This window comes from Nyctibius grandis, chromosome 2 (assembly GCF_013368605.1).
Source record: "Nyctibius grandis isolate bNycGra1 chromosome 2, bNycGra1.pri, whole genome shotgun sequence".
Lineage (NCBI taxonomy): Eukaryota > Metazoa > Chordata > Aves > Nyctibiiformes > Nyctibiidae > Nyctibius > Nyctibius grandis.
Genome location: NC_090659.1, coordinates 117,535,536 through 117,556,115, shown reverse-complemented (window position 1 = coordinate 117,556,115; position 20,580 = coordinate 117,535,536). Strand labels below are relative to the sequence as shown.

General features: G+C 40.3%; 2 protein-coding genes across 4 annotated transcripts in view; both read left to right on the top strand.

Annotated features, from left to right (window-relative positions):
- Positions 1-10,037, top strand: part of LOC137660669 (putative N-acetylated-alpha-linked acidic dipeptidase) — a 31,614-nt gene extending 21,577 nt beyond the window's left edge. Inside the window, exons 14-19 of one of the 2 annotated variants that reach the window (XM_068395642.1) lie at positions 1,884-1,975; positions 2,788-2,878; positions 3,679-3,943; positions 5,115-5,196; positions 6,846-6,938; positions 9,794-10,037. In XM_068395642.1, the coding sequence (XP_068251743.1) occupies positions 1,884-1,975; positions 2,788-2,878; positions 3,679-3,943; positions 5,115-5,196; positions 6,846-6,938; positions 9,794-9,983 (813 nt within the window). In that variant the 3' untranslated portion in view covers positions 9,984-10,037. The remainder of the gene's footprint in view (positions 1-1,883; positions 1,976-2,787; positions 2,879-3,678; positions 3,944-5,114; positions 5,197-6,845; positions 6,939-9,793) is intronic. The other variant, XM_068395641.1, reaches the window with a different exon arrangement.
- A 58-nt stretch (positions 10,038-10,095) lies between these two features.
- Positions 10,096-20,580, top strand: part of LOC137660667 (N-acetylated-alpha-linked acidic dipeptidase 2-like) — a 43,379-nt gene continuing 32,894 nt past the window's right edge. Inside the window, exons 1-2 of one of the 2 annotated variants that reach the window (XM_068395639.1) lie at positions 10,096-10,154; positions 19,773-19,884. In XM_068395639.1, the coding sequence (XP_068251740.1) occupies positions 19,853-19,884 (32 nt within the window). In that variant the 5' untranslated portion in view covers positions 10,096-10,154; positions 19,773-19,852. Of the gene's footprint in view, positions 10,155-18,160; positions 18,243-19,772; positions 19,885-20,580 lie in introns of those variants that run through there. The other variant, XM_068395638.1, reaches the window with a different exon arrangement.

Sequence of the window (20,580 nt, the reverse complement as noted above, 5' to 3'; positions counted from 1 at the left end):
CAGGGTAGTGGGAGACTCTGACTCCCTTTAGGCAAGGGAAGAAATTAGGCTTGCTACAGTGTTGTTTTCAGAATGATGTGACAGGTTTGGTCAATGTGCTCAGCTTCAGTGTGTTCTGTTAGATATTCAGTGGCTCTGACCATGATGCACTCACACATATCTGTGTGGCACACAAAATTAAAAGATAGGGACCTTTCTCAGGAAATAGCCTCACCACCTTAAATGTAAGATGTTCCTTGCTTTGAGAGTGGGTCTTAGAGGCTGGCGTTAAGGCTTTTTATTTCTGTTTTTTTTTCTGTTCATCTGTATTAAAGCATGAACATTTAATTAGTCTTCTTTATGTGTGTTTTATATACATATATATAATGTATATTCAACTATTGTATATATTCTATGAATCTACTGTATCTGTCTTCATCTGCTGTATATATTCAGTCATCTGTCTTTTCCAGGGTTGATAATTTGTTATCTCTTGGAAGCTGGCATTAGAGTAGTATAAAAGTAAAGGAAATGTAGTAGAATCATAGAATTGTTTTGGTTGGAAATGACCTTTAAGATCATCGAGTCCAAATGTTAACCTAACACTACCAAGTCCACCACTAAACCATGTCCTAAGCACCACAGCTACTCATCTTTTAAATACCTCCAGGGATGGTGACTCCACCACTTAGTGGTGGAGTAATTCAGTATAATCATTTTCTGGCAATTGAAAGACAACAAATAAAATTTAACTCTGTTAAAATTAGGTGCCCAGATAAAGATATTTCTGTCCTGAATTACAGATGAGCTGATCACTTGCAGTTCCCATGGTAACCTGTGCTAAGTGCAGGTGTTCAGAACAGTCAGAAAATCAGGTCAGCAGACTCTCAGTTTGGACACCAAAAGCCATCGTTAAAATGTTGACCTAAATACCAGTAAACATGGTTGTGTAACCCTTCCTCTGGTTCCCTTCCTGGGAAGAAGTAACAAAGGCTGATGAATGCATGTAACCACAGTTTGTTGGTAGCTGATATCTGAAGAGAATGCTGATCAGGAAGCAGGTCCCGTGTGATCCCATCCAAAGTTAATTTGTGGCAAAAAGTGTTAACACTGTTAATGCTGTTCTATGAGCAATTAGCTCCATGACCAAAAAACCAAATATGTTAGTTTTATTTTGATTCTTATTGTGGAGTAATCCTTAGACAGTAGATATAGATATTAATAATAGAATAGATATTAATAATCTTTGATAGATTAAAGATAATAAAACCTCAGCAGCCCACAAATAAAAAGGAAAGATGAAAAAATACCCACAGAGTTTAACCTCCTCAGTAATCAGTAATCGGGAAAGTAGCCGGAGTGATAGGAATGAACTTTAGGATGATCATGATTTGTATACCTCTGTAGCAGCTATGATGACATAAACACCAAGTACTGTACGCTTTGCCCTTCTAAGGTTACTGCTGCATCCATGAAAATATTTTTTGTGAACTAAAACAAGCTAGAAACAGTTTTTAATTAAACCAAGACAAAATGGAAATTTCCTGCCAAAGTGAAAGAAAAAGTTTTGGGTTTGTGAGGGATTTGTGTTGAATGTTTAAATTAAATGGCTGAAAATCTCATAAAGAAATATCAGAATGTAAATATTGACTTCAAATGTTTTGCTTTCCCTACGTTTTCTGCCATCTAAAATTACCTATTTTTAGCAAATAAACTATTCCTCTAGAAAATGCTGTGCATTTGAAATTTTAAGATGAAAATACAGAAAGGTCAAGGGACTTAAAACTGTGACTTATTCATTGCCCTAAGCCATAGGTTTTATGTGATGACAGTTTGTAGATTTGTTGCTTGGTAACATTTAAAATTGTACCCTTTGTCTTTTTTTTATAATATACTTTTTCTAGATACCAAGTCCTGATGAGGGGTTTGAAGGAAAATCTCTTTATGAGAGCTGGTATAAAAAAAATCCATCAAGAGTATATAAAGAGGTTCCCAGGTCAGTGACAAAAGAAAATAAACAATATACCAAAAGTTATTGTAACTTGTAGAGTGTGGGTTTTAAAGAAATATCCACTTGAAAAACTGAGTTCCTAACAGAAATGGTGTGATTCTCAGGTGGTATAAATTTCAGAGTCTTATTGATTGCAGCTGACAAACTGTTCTACAACAGTTTTGTGAACTTGACTTTGTAGCATGAACAGGTGGCCTTATATATGAAAAGTAAAGTGCTCGTGTAGTTTATAGAGATTTAGACAAATAAGGGTAGCAGGCACTAGCCAGCTGCAGGCACACAAGGCACTAATACAGCAGCTTTCCCTTAAACTTGCTTCCAGGCTCTCCGAGTTTGGGTGGCTGGGGAGCACACCAGGCAGGATTTTATAACACCGTCCTTCAAATTTATGAGGATTTCTCTATAGAATCTCAAAGACTGATTCTATTCCATGGAGCCATGCTGGTACTGTTGTGTTTTCTCTGAGTTGAGAGCTTGGGAGAGTGGAAGTTCAGCACGAGGAAGGTCATTGGATCTTCTCAATGGTTAAAGACAGTGAGTTAAATTCTTCTTTTGAGAATTTGATTTCTCTGACCCTGAGAATGACAACTCTGCTCCTCTGAGAATGCAACTGATGAGGTGCATGTAATGTAGGGGTCACAGGCAATCCATGGTATATTGACAGAAAGAACGTACTAGGGAAAGACTGTGCAGTGACTGCAACTGCAGAATAAAGAATTGCCACAGTACTTGGAAGCAAACTAAAATCATACTTTAAGTATTGTCACTCAAGGCATTTTCCTCTTTCTTATTAAAAGAATAAATAAACTGGGTTCTGGCAATGACTTTGAAGTCTTTTTTCAACGTCTTGGCATTGCTTCAGGCAGAGCACGTTATAGTAAAAACTGGGTAAGTCTATATCTTTGTAATTTTTTCTCCCCTGTAACTGCCTGAATAATATCACCCGTAACTGAGCCATTTAGACTGCCAGCTTTTTGGAGTAGTTCAGTTTAGTGTGTCAGAGTGAAGTCCCAGTTCATTACTAAAACTATGTGCTACTACAACGCAAATATTTAATAAATAGGAATGGTCAACTTGGTGTCAGTCAGACAAAAGGACCTATACTCAGGGTAAATGGGTGTGCTCAAATTTACCTATGGTTGGTGAAGGTTTATGAGTGGCTTATGATGACTTTTGAATGATTTGTAATAACTTTTGAAGCTTTGAATTCAAAATGGTTCACGTTTTGTGGAAAATATGGTTTTGACTCTGGACTGTACTGTGAGATGAGACTAACCGAGAAATGTTCAAGGAGCAATCTGTTCAGTGTGGTCTTTTCCTCTAAAAAGGCATATCCAAATCCAAAGACACAAACAGAAATGACTGCTGAGATCCAAGCAAAGAGCGAAAGGGCAATCTCACCTTAATTTAGCCAACTAAAGGTTACGTGTCTGTTCTTAGCTGCCTTGTTTAGGCTCTGTACATGGTCAGTGGAGACATCTCCAAATGACCATCTCATCATAGGCTGATGTCTAAGAGAACCACCACTGAGTAGTTCTTGTCATTCGACTATCTGTAGTGGCTACATAGGATTAGTGTGGCCTGAACACTTAACTTTACAGAGCCTTGAATCCCACAGCAAAGGTTTTCAAGCAAAGCTGAAGTATCCACAGCTGAATAATGGTTCTGTTTGGGTCTGTTTGTTTCAGAATGTAGAAAAATATAGCAGCTATCCAGTTTACCACAGTGTCTATGAAACCTATGAAATCGTGGAGAGGTTTTATGATCCCACTTTCAAGAATCATCTGACAGTAGCTCAGGTACGGGGAGGGCTGGTGTTTGAATTGGCCAACTCCATTGTGCTTCCTTTCGACTGTAGAGATTATGCATCAGCTGTAAGCAACTATGCTCACATCATCTATAATTTGTCAAGGAATCATGAAGAGGAACTGGCAACATACAATGTATCCTTTGGTACGTACAGTCTTTCATTGCACTCCTCTGTTAATGCTAGCAGTGCCTTATCTTAATGTATATCTTAACCATGAGCTGGTATTTACCTTGTGCTGTATGAACAACACACAAAACAAGAGCCACACCGTCCAGTAATTTGAAATTTGGATATTCTGTCACTAGTATGCCTGTGTAGAGACTATGCCACTGCCAAGTAGAGCTACAGTTGCATGTTCTTTGACCTGTGCATGGTTCACTGATATTGGCAACGATACCTTTGTCTTGATCCCTAAAAAAAATCACACTGCTTTGCAGTCTATGGTGTTGGATAATTCTCTGTCCAACACTGGCCATAGGCATATAGGATAATTCAAGTTAGAAGGAACCTCAGGAGGTCTTCTAGGTCAACCTGCCTAAGGCAGGGTCAGCTCTGATGTCAGACAACGTTGCTCAGAGATTTATCCCATCTGGTCTTGAAAACCTCCAAGGACAGAGACTGCAGAACCTCTCTGGACCACAGTGCAAAAAGATTCTCCTTAAATCCAGGCAGAACTTCTGTTTCAGTTTATGTGCACATGATAGCAAGTGCAAGCACCATGAGAAGTTTGCCTTGGGGCTTGGTCAGGCAGGAATGGTTCATCCCTATGCCACAGCAGTTATCTTGTGCTGGCATGTGAAATTTCACTTTGTGTAGGGATTCACAATATGCCTCCTGCCTGAGAAGCCTTTATTTTATTGGCAACATTATATAGCATTCATTTTAGGACTTGGGCCCTAATGACCAATATCAGGTACGTGTGTGTGCACACATACACACGTATCTCAAAACTCTGTATGTGTAGAGGGACATACCAGTAAAACACAGGTTGTTGGGATTTATAAAATCCCAGACCTACCTGAACAGTCTGGTTCTCGCAATCCATGCTCTAGTGTTGATATTTCTGCACATTCTTCAAGTAGCAAATAATAAACAATATTCACAAAAATACTGATTTCTATTGTCTCCAAGGCAAGTTTTCACACAGAATTACATAGTTTTTAATGTAGGAATATGGGGTCGTCTGATTTTCATTCAGTGAGAATTGACAGATCATGGTCACAGTGAAAGAAAAAGCTTTAATTTGAAGAATTTGTTTTGTTAAATGATTCCTTCGTAATTTGAAGTTAAATACTTCCTTCTTGCTCCCTCCAGATGCTCTCTTTTCAGCTGTGAAGAATTTTACAGAAGTTGCTGCTAGCTTTCATGAAAGACTACAACAGATAGATATCAATAAGTAAGTTTTAACTTTTTTTTTTTTCCAGTCAAATACACCATGTGTTCCTCTGGTCTCAGAATAACCTTAGTGACAACTGACTGTCAGTCATTTTTTTCATTAAAAGTCCTTATGAACTATTGTTTTTAAGGATCTGGTTACTCTAGGAAACAAAGTATAGAAATATTGAATTAGTGGACATCAGACACACTGCAGAGCCTGGGAATCTAGCCATGTTAGCTTCAAAAACTGTCCAAGCTAATTAATATCATTTCTTGATAGGTTTTAGTTGAGGAGCAGTGCCAGGATGATACCTGGATGTGACTAGAATGCTAGTTAGCGTGAGCAGAGCCAGCTCAGGTGTGTAACTCCCTCCAAGTAGAGACACATCCTAGAATTTTGTCGCTGGATTATCATTAAAGAACAAATGTTGACTTGTGGTCTTAGTTTGCCAGCACTCTAGTTTTCAAGATACTGATACCACTTAATGAAAAAAAAATAAATAGCTGTACCATGATTGTAGTCACAGCAAGCTTTTTGATGAGCTTTCAAAACATTCTATGTACCGCCTATGCCAAAAGGCTTAATTTGCACTTGACTTAATTCTTAATTTATTCTTTGTAGGCCATACCCAGAATGACAAACCAAACTTCCTTTTATATATACGTATGTGTATGTTACACTTCCTGGCAAGAATCTCATTTAGCCATATGCTTACCCTTGTGGAAGACTAAGTGAGAATAAAAGCTATCTTTTTAATGGCAGCAATTTTCAAGATAAATGAGTTAACAAAAATTTCTTATGTAAAATATGACATATGACATGTGTGTGACATTTTCAGAATGATTTCATTGATGGATGGCCTAAATCTAAGCTTTAGTTCAACCAAGCAGTTTCGATTTCCATTTACACCAAGGTAAACTTGAAACAATTTCATTGACGGTAGCAGAGTTACTCCAGGCTTACTTTGACATAAATTTTTCAATTGGTGAATGCCTTTGAAGCTCTACAATAAGTTACTTTGGATGTAGACTACCAAACCCACATATATTCAGTATAATCTTCTTCACAGTTCTTTTATTTGTTAAGCATCAGTAGTGTGCTCAGAGCTATTCAAAGTACACTGACACAGATGGTCTCTGCTCTAGGGAATTTACAGTCTACCATCAGAAAAACACAATTCTTGGACGATTCAAAAGATGATTCTAACATCACAAGGTTGCTGTTTCTCAGATGTTGTGGTTTTACAGAAAAATAAATGTGATTTTATTGAAGTAATTTGCAGCTGGCTGGCTTTGTGGAAAATAGGGTCTTTAGAAAACTATTGTACAAAAGAAGAGAATGGTCTGCCTAAGTGTCCTAATGAAAAGGAGATAAAAGATGCAACATGAAAGAAAATACCTGAAAGTGTCTATCGTCTTTGACACTGTTCCTTGGCCTTTACAAACAGCTTTAAGAAACTTTCAGGTTATTAACCAGACTTTCTCATAGTACAGATCAGCATAATTCTGTTGTGCAGGTTAGCTGACATGGGCTGTCTCGTGGGCTACACTTTAAGTTCAACATCTTGGATCTACTGTCCTTCATAAATCCAGAGCTGTGTACATTTGGGCATAGGATGAGAGTGGGCCAAACACTGTAGCTAACAAATTCCTCTGTTTTCTTTTTAGCTTACTTGCTGTCAGATCACTAAATGATCAGCTCATGTTTCTGGAAAGGGCTTTCATCGATCCTCTTGGATTACCTGGCAAGCCATTCTATAGGTAAGAAAGGCTTACTTTTCACTTTCTGCCTGGAGTGCCCTGTGAGAATTCCTTTAAGATTTACAGGTCTCTAAATGGAATTGTAATGATTTTATTAAACATGGTAAAAGTAGATTAAACAGGACAAAGGACTGAAAAGGGAAAGCTTCAGTGAGATACACTATACAGAATAAGGAAAAGTCTTGTTGGAAGCCTATTCAGATCAATAAACCCATTTCCATTGATTTCTGTGGGCTTCTAAACAAATCTAGAAGTTTGGCCCTGGACTCAGTTCAAGTAATTTCAGAAGTAAAGGATCTTTAGGAAGTTACTATGATTTGAAAGTGAAATAGGGCATAATTGAAGTATCTACAATTTGATTGATTATAGCAGAACAGTCATGCTAGCAAATACAGCATAGAGGGCAGTACTTCAACAGCAGTGAAGTGAATTCAGTAGTTCTCTCATCCAGTTCAAGAAGTAAATCTTGTTTGAGAGACAGAATAGTCGAGTCGAGTCTAGCTTTTTGGTCCTTCTACCAGTCTGCATAATTCAGAACAGTAATCTTTCCACTAAAAAGTTCCACTAAAAAGTAACTGTAGAAAGAGAACTTAAAATCTACAATCGTTGTACCTCTCACAGCTTCTGATTAAAAATCTGTTGAGAACAGTCTTGTTAAAGCATCAGCTTTCCTACCTCAAAGCATGCCTGTATCTGTTGGAGACTGTGTATACCCGTGGAGAAAATAAGCTGGCTTTTCTTTATCTTTCCATTTCATCTAAAATGAGGGAAAGGAAAATACTTTAGTCAACTTTATCTCAAGTCTTCTTATCTACAAAGTTCTGGAATTCACGTGGAATAATGTAGCTTATGTAAGATTCTTGCTTCATAGATTAGAGGGCTTCTTCAAATACATTGCAGGTAAAGCCAACACTAGAGGCAATGTAGGCCCACTGATGAATGAGGTGGAGGCCCTGGAGACAGAGGATAAAAAGAAGGCGGAGTTACTGAATGCCTTCTTTGCCTCTGTCTATACTGCTGGAGGCTGTCCTGAGGAGCCCCGGACCCCTGAGGCCTCAGAAGAAGTCAGGATAGAGGAGGAATCTGTCTTGGTTGATGAGGGCTGGGTCAGGGACCAATTAAGCAACCTGGACGTCCATAAATCCATGGGCCCTGATGGGATGCACCCGCAGGTGCTGAGGGAGCTGGCGGAAGTCATTGCTAGGCCACTCTCCATCATCTTTGCTAAGTTGTGGGCAACGGGAGAGGTGCCTGAGGACTGGAGGAAAGCGAATGTCACTCCAGTCTTCAAAAAGAGCAAGAAGGAGGACCCGGGTAACTATAGACCGGTCAGCCTCACCTCCATCCCCGGAAAGGTGATGGAGCAACTTGTTCTTGGTGCTGTCTCTAGGCACATCAAGGATAGGGGGATCATTAGGGGCACTCAGCATGGCTTCACCAACGGGAAGTCTTGCTCAACCAACTTGATAGCCTTTTATGAGGATGTTACCCGGTGGATAGATGATGGTAAAGCTGTGGATGTGGTCTATCTCGATTTCAGTAAAGCGTTTGACACGGTCTCCCACAGCATCCTCGCAGCTAAACTGGGGAAGTGTGGTCTGGATGATCGGGTAGTGAGGTGGATTGTGAACTGGCTGAAGGAAAGAAGCCAGAGAGTAGTGGTCAGCGGGACAGAGTACAGTTGGAGGTCTGTGTCTAGCGGAGTTCCGCAAGGGTCGGTTCTGAGACCAGTTCTATTCAATATATTCATTAATGACTTGGACGAGGGATTAGAGTGCGCTATCAGCAAGTTCGCTGATGACACAAAACTGGGAGGAGTTGCTGATGTGCCGGAAGGCTGCGCAGCCATTCAGAGAGACCTGGACAGGCTGGAGAGTTGGGCGGGGAGAAATTTAATGAAATATAACAAGGGCAAGTGTAGAGTCCTGCATCTGGGCAAGAACAACCCCACGTACCAGTACAAGTTGGGGACAGAGCTGTTGGAGAGCAGCGTAGGGGAAAGGGACCTGGGGGTCCTAGTGGACAACAGGATGACCATGAGCCAGCAGTGTGCCCTTGTGGCCAAGAAGGCCAATGGCATCCTGGGGTGTATTAGAAGGGGTGTGGTCAGCAGGTCAAGAGAGGTTCTCCTCCCCCTCTACTCTGCCCTGGTGAGGCCGCATCTGGAGTATTGTGTCCAGTTCTGGGCCCCTCAGTTCAAGAAGGACAGGGAACTGCTAGAGAGAGTCCAGCGCAGAGCCACGAAGATGATTAAGGGAGTGGAACATCTCCCTTCTGAGGAGAGGCTGAGGGAGCTGGGTCTCTTTAGCTTAGAGAAGAGGAGACTGAGGGGTGACCTCATTAATGTTTATAAATATGGAAAGGGCAAGTGTCAAGAGGATGGAGCCAGGCTCTTCTCAGTGACATCCCTTGACAGGACAAGGGGCAATGGGTGCAAGCTGGAGCACAGGAGATTCCACTTAAATTTGAGGAAAAACTTCTTTACGGTGAGGGTGACTGAACACTGGAACAGGCTGCCCAGAGAGGTTGTGGAGTCTCCTTCTCTGGAGACATTCAAAACCCGCCTGGCCGCGTTCCTGTGTGATATGGTCTAGGCAATCCTGCTCCGGCAGGGGGATTGGACTAGATGATCTTTCGAGGTCCCTTCCAATCCCTAACATTCTGTGATTCTGTGATTCTGTGATTCTGTGATTCTGTGATTATAGATACTATTGCTGCAATATTCTTATTTATTTACATCTTCAGTGTCAAGAATTTAACACATGATATAGAAACAGATTAGTTTTATTCAGAAAATAATGTTTTATTTTCCTAATGCAGAATATTGTTATTTTTTTCCCTCAACTTCCCTACAGACATGTTATCTTTGCTCCGAGCAGCCATAACAAGTATGCAGGAGAATCATTCCCAGGGATCTATGATGCCATGTTTGACATTAAAAACAAAGTTGATCAACATGAAGCCTGGGAAGAAGTTAAGAGGCAGATTTCCATTGCAGCCTTCACTGTACAGGCAGCAGCAGGGACACTGAAAGAAGTAGCATAAATATCAACAACATAATCATCAACGAAGACTACGTATGACAGTTTGCAGAAGCCTTAAAAATGGAGCACTTGAAAACACTAGGAGGATTATTACAAAGAACACAAAATCCAAAAAATCTTGTTCTTTGCAAATAATTTACCCAAGTGGAATGCATTTAACAATGTTAACAAGGTAATGTACTCCATTCAGAGAGCCCAGGCTTTAGATAACTTCTGAAGTGAGAGTTAAAAAGTTTCATGTTTTCTCTCAGCTTCATATTTTAAGAATTGCTAACCACTGGATTTTTTTTTTCAGAGCTTTGAATTTTCCTAGGTTGACTATTATAGTACTACTTATAGTGCATTAGGAAGCCAGAAGTCATTTCATGTTCCTATCAGTTTTTAATTTTGTTGTTGATTTTTTATTATTTACCTTGGAGTTGCATAATTATACTCCAAGATACGCCTTTCAGCTCTCCTTTTACACAAAGAATCACGTATGAAGATGGGAAAACTGTCACATACTGTGTGAGGGATGTATAATGATCATAACAAGTTTTGGGCAGCCAGCCCAGAATACTCATCCATGACATTCTTCTCTTCACATGCTGAGTCGTGCAGCTGTTTGCAAATAAAATTAAGCAAGAAGCCTTCTAGTCACCGGAGTAAAAGCAAGGCAATACATATTGTCAGATGTATAATCATCTCAGAAAACGTGTCTTTTGAGATGAAGACCTACTTTTATTCTTTTGTCCAAAATCTACCCCTGCTATGCCTTGTCTGTGTCAAGGTATTTTTAATATGAAGACAATTAGAAACAAAGAAAATTCATCATGTCCTTAGTTTGAAATGATACCAAATTATTACCATCTTAGTAGAGTCTGTATTGCTGATTTTGGTGTGCAGCTTACTCTTATGACAGACTGCTCAAAAGACTGCAATGGGACAACTGAGATCAGACAGAGAAGACTCAGAAAATCAGGTCCCTTCGTCTGACATTCTGCCACTGGAGGATTACTAAGCTCTTGCACAGAAAATATTTTGTGTAATTTGATCTGCCATTTTAGCTGAGGCCTCCACCATGTCTTAGAAGACTGTCCCATGATCTGGTGGTTTTCGGTGTCGTGGTAGATTTTTTTCTTTTCCATAAGACCTCATTTATTCATAAATATTTATACTCTTCACATTAAAACCCTTTAGGCAAGTTACTATAATTAAGTCATTATTTTACATAACTGTTGGTCTGTCTCATAAAATAATCCAGTTTACCAGATAATGGAAAATGTTCTTACACCCACAGTTATTTTCACATTTTTATGAAAGTGATTGAAGTAAAACCATGGAGAAATGTCTTCCCCCAAATCTACTTGTGCTTATGGGAGACATTGCTGTCTCTGTTTCATCACTGCTGGCTGCTCCACTGCTCCTTTTGCCAATGGAGAATTCATTATGATGGTCTATAATCCACCTCTGGCAAAATTAGCCAGGTTAGTTTAGATCATTAGTTAGGTTAACCTAGAGGGTTTTGTCTGCAGCGATCAAGGGAATGATAATGCAAATCCACCATACGGAGGGGGCAGCAATAAACAGCTTCTGTTGACCAGGTGGATACAAAAAGAGTATTTTTCTATTGCTAAGGAGGACGAACTGAAGCACCAAACTTCAAAATCATGGAGATCATTACCTAAATGACCTGTAAGCTTCCTCAGCAACTTTTTCTCTCAGCCCAGAAGACATAATTTTTTAATCTCTGGCCTGACCATAGCATTACTTCATTTAAGTTTAATTAAGGCCCTTTTTGGCAACAGCTAACAGATAATATACAATGTCAGGGCCCAGGACCTCACAAAATACAGAGATAGTTATACTCTTAAACTACAGCAACATCCATTTTAAAAAAAAAAAATCTGTGGGCTGTCCCCTAACCACTGCAGGGAATAGGATATTGGGACAGAAGTTCTCTCTCTCCTGTTGACTCTGTTCCCCTGCACACAAAAAATTCAAGGCTGACTGGTCCAGAGAGAAGAAACACCCATAGGCTGGTTTTAACACAATGGTTTACATGGTGTTTGGTAAGGTGGCATTCAAACTGTTCAGTGCCTTCTCCCAGATTTGTGTCTACTTTTTGACCCATCTCTGTTCAGTGCAAACTACAACCTGTAGCAGTTGAATTTTAAAAACAAATGGAGCTTTGCTTAATTTTTTGAGAGAAGATCCTCAGATGGACTCAGTCCAGCTCTTTCTGCAAGCCCTAACTCAGTCATTTATCAAAGGGATTTGAGGTTGGAGACATTATGCTCCATGCTATCAGTGGGGCTGTTTCCCCACTTGCTTGTCAGCATGAAGCTTTTCTGATCTTCATTCTGAGAAGCATAACACTTGGTGCTGACTTCTCTTGAGACAGCCACTGTGTTCTTATCCTTACCTTATCCAGCATTATCTTGGATGTTACTGGCCCCACTGCAGAAAACCACCACAATTTACAAAATTGTTACGACAAACCAGCACTCGTTCTGTTTTTCCTCAATATACTGGGCTTCAACTTGTCCCTGTTCAACAGCTTCTTCAAGAGCTGCTAAGACATCTTTGCATCTTTATCTGGGACTTGCTGAGAGGGAAAGACACTGCAGTGTGTATGCACTGAGAAATGTCATTTCACATGACTCATTTACTAGGATGATACAAAGAAGCAAGGGTCACATTTGACATTTATGAACAAAATCAGGCCAACTGACATATGTCAGTGAATGAAGACATCCAGTTCCTACCGGACAAGTGGAGAACAATGGTTAATAAATAATATGCATTAAAACCACTGTCTGTTAATATGTTCTTGCAAACTTTGTAACTGCACTGAGAAACAATTCAAGTCCGTTGAATCTTAGAGCTCAAAAAACTGTTTGAACCGGACACATGAGGAAGGTGATGTATATTATGACACAGTCTACTAAGGAAAGGCAGACAATGAGAAGCCAGATAGAGGAATAACTACTTTTTAAGCATCTGTGGTTTTTGTTAGATCTGTCGGAGTATCTCAGGGGCATAGCTATTAGCTAACTGAAGCCCTGAGTGTGAAATCCTTTTCTGTACAAGAAGTCAAGATAAGGTTTGTGTGCTAATTCTCCTTCAGCAAAGTAGAACTTCAAGCGACATAAAAAAGTCTTTTATTCTAGACCTCTACAGTGAGTTGAAATTCACTCTTAACACTGCCAAGTGCTGTTGACCAGATTAGCTGTTTGGTTCTCAAGTTTTGATATTATTCCATAGTAACTGGCCAACAAAGGCTATTGAATTAAGTAAAAAAAAAATAATTCAGTTGTTAACAGGAATGAAAAACAAAATCAGCTAAGTATGTTGAATTCACAGTTGATCATCTAACATAAGCCAGTTTTTCCTGTATCTACAGATGTTTTCAGCTAGAGATGGCCATTAGCAGAGTTGTTTACTATAATCAACTTTCAGTTCTTTTATTTTCTAAATATGCTGTAATTAATACTTGGAAGAACTACCATCCTAATCCCAGACAGGTCCTTGCAAACACACATTTGGCTTTTAGAGTTACTGCAGACAAACTCACCAAGTCATTGATTTATATATAGCAGCAGATAATTACAAACCAAGAGCTTCAGAAGTATTTAGTAAGCAGAGGGAAGAACCTAGCTGGCACAGTGGCATTGTTGAGAGCATCCTTTCCGATTTGAGCAATTACATTAAAGAATCTGGAGTAAAATGAAAAAGGAACAATATTTTTTGAAGAAAGTACTTCCTATCATACAATCACAAATTGGATGCTGTCAAAATTTTTGAAAGAACTCCATACAAATACCATCCTATGCACTAAGAGTCTATATCGAATGAAATGAAAGCATACCCATGTGTGGAAAAGGGAGAAACTATACTTGTATTAAAATGAATCCTTGCTATCATGAAACCAGCAATGTCAATGTTACTTTGGCTGGAAAGTCTGTTGACCTGGCAGCATAATTACTAGATTAAGATGCTGTCAACACAGATCTTACTTCAGGTATTGGTTTAGCTGAGACAGAGCAATCACTGCTAGTCAAGATCTTTGAGATGGGACCTGCGCTCATCTCTGCTTGTATAAACAGTTTGAAATGTGCTGCTGGACTACAGACAATACTGTGGTGGAGCAGAGCAGCCAACTCTCACAGCTGGAGTCAGAGTAAATTGTATTCTTTCACTTGAGGGACAGCAGCTCCCCAGGGCAGGGGATTGTAATGAATGGAAGAATATCACACAATCATAGGATCATAGGGTTGGAACAGAACTCAGGAGGTCTCTAGTCCAAACTCCTGCTCAAAGCAGGGTGAGCTCCAAGGTCAGACCAGGTTGCACAGAGTTTTATCGAGTCCAGTCTTGAAAATCTCCAAGGATGAAGCCCGCATAACCTCTCTGTGCAACATATTCCAGTGCTTCACTGCCCTCATGGTGGAAAAGCTTTTCCTTATATCCAGACAGAACCTCTTGTTTCAGTTTATGACTATTGTTTCTCATCCTCCTGTCATGAACCACTGAAGAGGCTGGCTCTGTCTTCTTGAGAAACTTCTCGTAAGTGCTGGAAGATACAATTTGGTTTATGTTCAATGCACAGTCCTTTACTCTCTCTGCCTCACTGGGTACATTCCTCTTGTGGAAGAAAGGGCCAAAGTTTGCAAGCTGAACTTGTCAGCTGCCAGCAATGTAAACTTTATTTTAGCTGGGATCTGATAATGGGCTCCTGAAGTTCAAGATAACAAAGACTGACTCAAAGCATCAAAATATTCTACCCTTTTAATCTGGTAGGCAGATAGAATGCAGAGGCCGTCAGGGAGCTCTGGAGGACTGTGCAACTGGCAGAGTCAGAAGGAAACTACTGATTTGAAATTGTGGTTGAGCATTCCCACATTGCCCTTTATCCTTCAAGAGCTGCCTTTCCCACAAACCAGGGCCCTTTGATCTCTCAAGCCACAAGTTCAACCTTTAGTCAAACAATAGGTCAAGCAGCACAACAGTAGCATATCTTTCTTGCTGCAGATATTAACCTTTGGGGCCCAGTTGCTGAGCAGCTACAACCTACAGTTTACAAACCCTGGCATTCATTCTGCCTGTTGTGTGTTTTTATGTACTGTTCTTGCTAATTGGCTGCATAGCATAATTATGCATTCAACAAACAAATGCATGCTAGTTTTGCATTTGGCCTGTGTATCTTTGCCATTTTTGGAGCTTTTCTATTTTACCAGGGATTTTTTTTTTTTTAATTAAGTAGAATATATGTAGCTGTCTGCAAGTTCTGCTGGCTTCAGCTGAACCTCACTCTTGTTTTCACTCTTAACATGTGCAATTCTCACTGCTCCTGAGCTCAATATGAGGCCTATGCAGTAACTGATAGTTTTCTTGCTAGTTTTAAAAGTGATATTAATTTGAAGAAGTACTGTGTGTTCAGGAATTTGTCTGTGTTCTGGACCTTTTTTCAGTTTTATCACCTGGTCTGAGAAAAGAAATCTCTTTTCTTAGTAATCTTTTCACATTGCTTTTCTTGCGTGATTTTTGTGACTGCTTACTTAGTACCAGTTTTATTTCATCAGCCTCAGGTCTTAACTTTGATTAAACTTAGGCTAAGGCTGGTATTTTCAACATTGAATAAAATACCCAGCTATTATCAGAGTGGTTGAGTGGCTGAGGAGGGAGGGGACAGGAGCGCGCCAGGGTCTAGTTGTGTCCCTGTCTGGGCCTGAGGCTGTGAAAAATAGGACAATGTGTACAAACAACAGGAGCAGCCACCCTCGGTCACCGTGGACAACCCCTGCCCAGGGCTCTCCCAGCCTCAGGCCAAGGCTTCAGTCCCACATCTCCCTGGAGACACCCGTCCTGCGGTGGCCATTTCACCAACCCCAACACCAGCCTGCTGCCCACTGTGGCATGGCCACTACAATGCTGGGGCTGGTGCCAGGAGCAGATAGCTCAAAAATGGCACCGGCCAGGTGTTATTTTGATTCCTTATCTTTATTTCGATGTCCTTGTAGAAAGTCACAAATCTCTCCAGCTGAGTGGCTGAGGACAGGGGTGTGACATGGTCTGGCCGCCTTCTCTTCGGGGCCTCTGGCCCTGGAAGGCGAAGGAAGAGCAGCCTCCAACTGCTGCACCACAGGCACCCCCTGCCTCCCTGCCTGTGGCCCAGCCGTCCCCTTCCCTGCCCTCTTCCCTGTCCTCTCACCTCAGCCTTTGCTCATCCTCCGGCTCACCTCCAGCCTTGGGTGCGGTGTGGGAGAAGATGTTGTTTTAATTTTTGTCATTGTTTCTCACTACTCAAGTCTATTTTAATTTGCAATAAATTAAATTATTTTTCCCTAAGTCAAGTCAGTTTTGCCTATGATGGTAATTGGCAAGTGATGTCCCTGTCTTTATCTTAACCCATGAGCTTTTTCATCTTATTTCCTGCCCCTGTCCTGTTGTGGAGGGCGTGTGATTCAAGGCATAGCTTTATACTGTATGTTATACTTGCATTTAAATGGAAGAAAATATACTCCACTGGTGGCCAATCCATGGAACGTAAGAACATGCCACAACTAATAACTAATGGTACTAGGACTGTATTTTAACTGGTAGAAGCTGTTTAGTTACTGCTATTGTTCAACCTCAGCATTGCTGATGCTCTTATCACTTTAAAAAGATATAGGCATAAAAATAAATACATTTCATACTTTCTCACTGTTGCTATTCTTACCTTCTTCCTCCACTGATGTTATCATCATGTGAGGTCTAATTTAGATAGTAATCTCCAAAAACCCTTGTCACTTTACTGTCTATCATGTGCCAGTCCTACACCTGTGGTGCTATATAAATGCTAATAATATATCAATATGCTCATTCTTTATAAGTTCTGTAGGTGGAATTCCATCTGGTTTGTATATGTCAAGTGAGATGTTGGTGTGAAAAGTCCTTGCTGTTCAGAATTTGTGATGGCTTGTGAGCAGTTGGGAAGTGACAGAAAAAAAGATCACAAAACTGGACGTGCTTATCATTTGAACCAAGACGTCCAGACGTATGCTTGAGACAGTGGCTGTGACTGGTGCAGAATAGCCAAGTAGTGTAATTCTTCTCTAATCTCTGAAAAGCCTTAGTGAAGTAATTAGGACATTAACTAGTCTTTTCAGCTGTTTCTATTTTTAGCTCAACCTAGTCTATTTAAGAAAGTTTTGATACTTGGAGCACTGCCATATCTTTCACAAGATGTATCTACTTTGGACTCTTTTGGGAGCAAGTGGTAAGAACTCAGAGCATGCCCACGCTCCCAGAAAAGCTTTCCTCCCTTCAGCCAGATAACTGGTCTCAGACGAGCAGGTCCTCAGTTCCAGAAAGATTAGTCTTGGCTTCTGCGTAGCCATGCAGGAATTCACCAGCAGGGAGTAATGTGCAGGGCTGGGTAAGTTTGTACAAAATAGACAATTCTATGATTCTGTGAAAATATCTTGACTATTCCCTGGGCTGAAGTTATGTCCTTTCACATGAGATACTGATGGGTTTGGCTGAATTAGACTAGGAAAACTTGATCCTAAGAACCTTGAAATCCCAAATGCAAAAAAGCTAGGGAATATAGGAAATAATTTTGAAACTCTTCCCAGTTGCGAGTTGCATGACAACTGGAAGTGTCCCCATTGGCTAATCTAAATTGTATTCTGAGCTGCTCGAAGTATTCATCACTTGCCAAGGATTAATGTAACCAGGGATTACAAAGGGGAGCAATTCAGTGCTTCCTTGGTAAAGAGAAAACAAGTTTTCCCTTCCTTCATTTCATCTTTTGGCCACTGGAACAAATACTGACTGTGACTAAGCCTAGAACAGGAATTTTGAAAACCAGAAAGTCCTGATAATTAATAGAAATTAGCCTTTAAAACAGTACTTATGCGTTGCTTAGTGCACAGTCTAGGTGCATATTTGTTACAGAGATACACATACATCTTACACACAAGCTGTCTTGTGGGGTGAGACTAAGAAATGGAGGTGTTTTATTGCACTCGGAAAATCGTATCGTCATCCAGGGATTAAGGCTGGTTAGGCAGGATGAGAGCTGAGAATCACAGAAGCCAGGGGTAGCCCTGGGGCTGAGGGCGGGAGGAGGAGGAGAGGGAGGAGGAAGGCAGCTGCTTGCCTGCTGTCCTCTCCTTGCAGCCTGCAAAGCTGCCGGCCACCGGTGTCCCTATGGCCAGGAGCAAGGCCACCCTCCGCACATGGCTAGGCTGCACTGGGCTGCTCGGCTGCTTCTTGCTGGGCTTTCTTGCAGGTGAGTACAGAAACACCGGGGCTCAGCCCGCAGCCTGTGCCCTCTACAGATACTTACATGCGACCTCTGTTGTGATTAACCCCCATCAGGGAGCTTCTACTGCTTTTTAGGGACCTTATAAAATGCTCGTCCCGCTGTTTTTCTAAGAGGTTGTTCCCTCTAGCAACTTTGGTCTTTAGGGAGTGAGGAATATAAAGGCTGCATGCTTCAGCCAAAGACGAGCCCTGCTGAATTGACAGCTTCGCTTAACGGGCAGTCAGGCATTCAAAGAGGAGACATTAACAGAAGTGTTTGAGACTTCTGTGATTGCAAAACCTCCAGGATTATTTTATTATTTGTATTTCCTGTTTTTTACTGAAGATCTACATAAATGCTCCTATTCAGTTGCTATTTTAGAAACTAAGGGCAGAATGTGGAGGAGGAGTTTTGACTGACAGCCAAGAGTGGAGTTGCTAAATTTTCCATCATGTACAATAAACTTCACTAGAACATTAGATTCTTTTCTGCAGTCACTTGCAGCATTTGATTTTAAATCTAAAATTTCATGTCTTCATCTGTCCTTTTTAAGCCTGTATTGCAGCACACACCTAAGGCTACAGCCTGAAAGAAAAATCCGTGAGGGCTGTTAAATGTAAAAAACATTAGTTTGATTTAGGAGATCCCTGAGCTGCAAATTTCTGGTGCTTGTGCTATTCTTATACATTTCCCTGAACATCATCTTTTGGCCATTCTCTAAAACAGGATACTGGGCAAGATGGACCTTTGGTCTGATCCAGTATCACTGTTATGTTCAGTGTTACTACAGTTGCATTTAAATCTGACAGTTCATATATATTGTGCATGTGACAGCACATATACTTGGCTTTATTATGACAATTTTCCCAGTTTCGGATTTTCTAGCTATAATGGTAAAATGATTTGGTTTTTTTTAAAGACAAATTCATATAGATGATATACTCCTTCCTTTCAGATTTATGGCAACTGAAAAATCTTTAACTTTTTAAAACTGACTGGGGTGACAGTTTACTTTATTCCTTTAATTATTAAATAGCCTAACCCTACCTTTCCCTAAACCTGTAACTACTATAATGCTGGCAGAGTGGCTGTTGAGTCCTAGACCTTCACTTTAAATATGCTTATGCACATATTTTTAAATATATGTATATGTTAAATAAAGGAATTTCATCGTGAGTATTAGGAGTTCAGTCCTCCCACTGCAAACTGAATTTAAACTAAAGTTTAAAAACAATGAGAGATGAATCAGCCTCAAAAAGGGGACTGTATTTACCAGAGATTTAGGGTGTGCTCTTTTAATTCTGTCACTTCTGTGGCAATTCAGTCAATGAAGTATATTTTACTTTTCTGTTTCACTTCTGTGTTTGAGCCAGCAGACAGTGACAGAGGGTGCTCTAAGCCCTGTTCATCCTCGTGGTTTTAATGAGACTGCTCAGTACTTTAGGCTGCAAATGGGCTCAAATATGTGAGGACTGGGGTTCTTGCTAAGTAGGAAACTTTTCAAATGTGTTTCAGGATGGCTTACAAAACCGACCGAAAAAACCTCTAACTCTTCGGATGTCTATCAAAATGTGAGACAGAAACTCGTGGCTGAAATGAAAGCAGAAAACCTCAAGCAATTCCTTCGGTAAGCCCTGCGCATCTTGATTTTTGAATAATTTTATCAGTCACAAAAGCCAGAAACTGATAACATCAGCTTCAAGGAGCAGCCTCTGAAAGCAGAGCTGTTAAGATAGATGCTTTGGAAGTATTTGATTTGTACAGAATGTCTGGGGGAAGGAGAAGGGAGAGACTCACAACCCTTCTGTTCCCCTGCCTCTATTTTTGAAGTTACCTTTTTGGAGTGGTTGTACTGTTAAGTGTGCTTCCCTCAAGCTGCATTACTGCCAGTGCTTATCATGGGTTTTTTATTACGTTTTTCCATAGTTTGGATTTAATACTGTACACCAGTATAAGTGTCTGGTTTTTCCTCACAAGATGATGAAGGGCCCTGTCCATGCACAGTGTGTGTGTATGGTTGGTTAAGTCTTGCATGATGTAATTGTTATTAAATATACTTTTTTGCATCCTAGAGCATCCATGTGGTTCTTTCAAAACATCTAAAATGCTGGGGATATAGAAAAACCCTCTTGTTTTGTGGAAATGAAAAGAACAATCATTATTGTGCATATTTATATCTTGTACAGAGGAACAAATATATTCACACAAAAACTAAACAAATATAACCTCTGGTTAATAACATGCTGGTATTCAGCATGTAAGTCAGCAGCTGCATCATGAACATCAAAGGATTACTGAGAAATTTTTTTTCTGTACATTTATT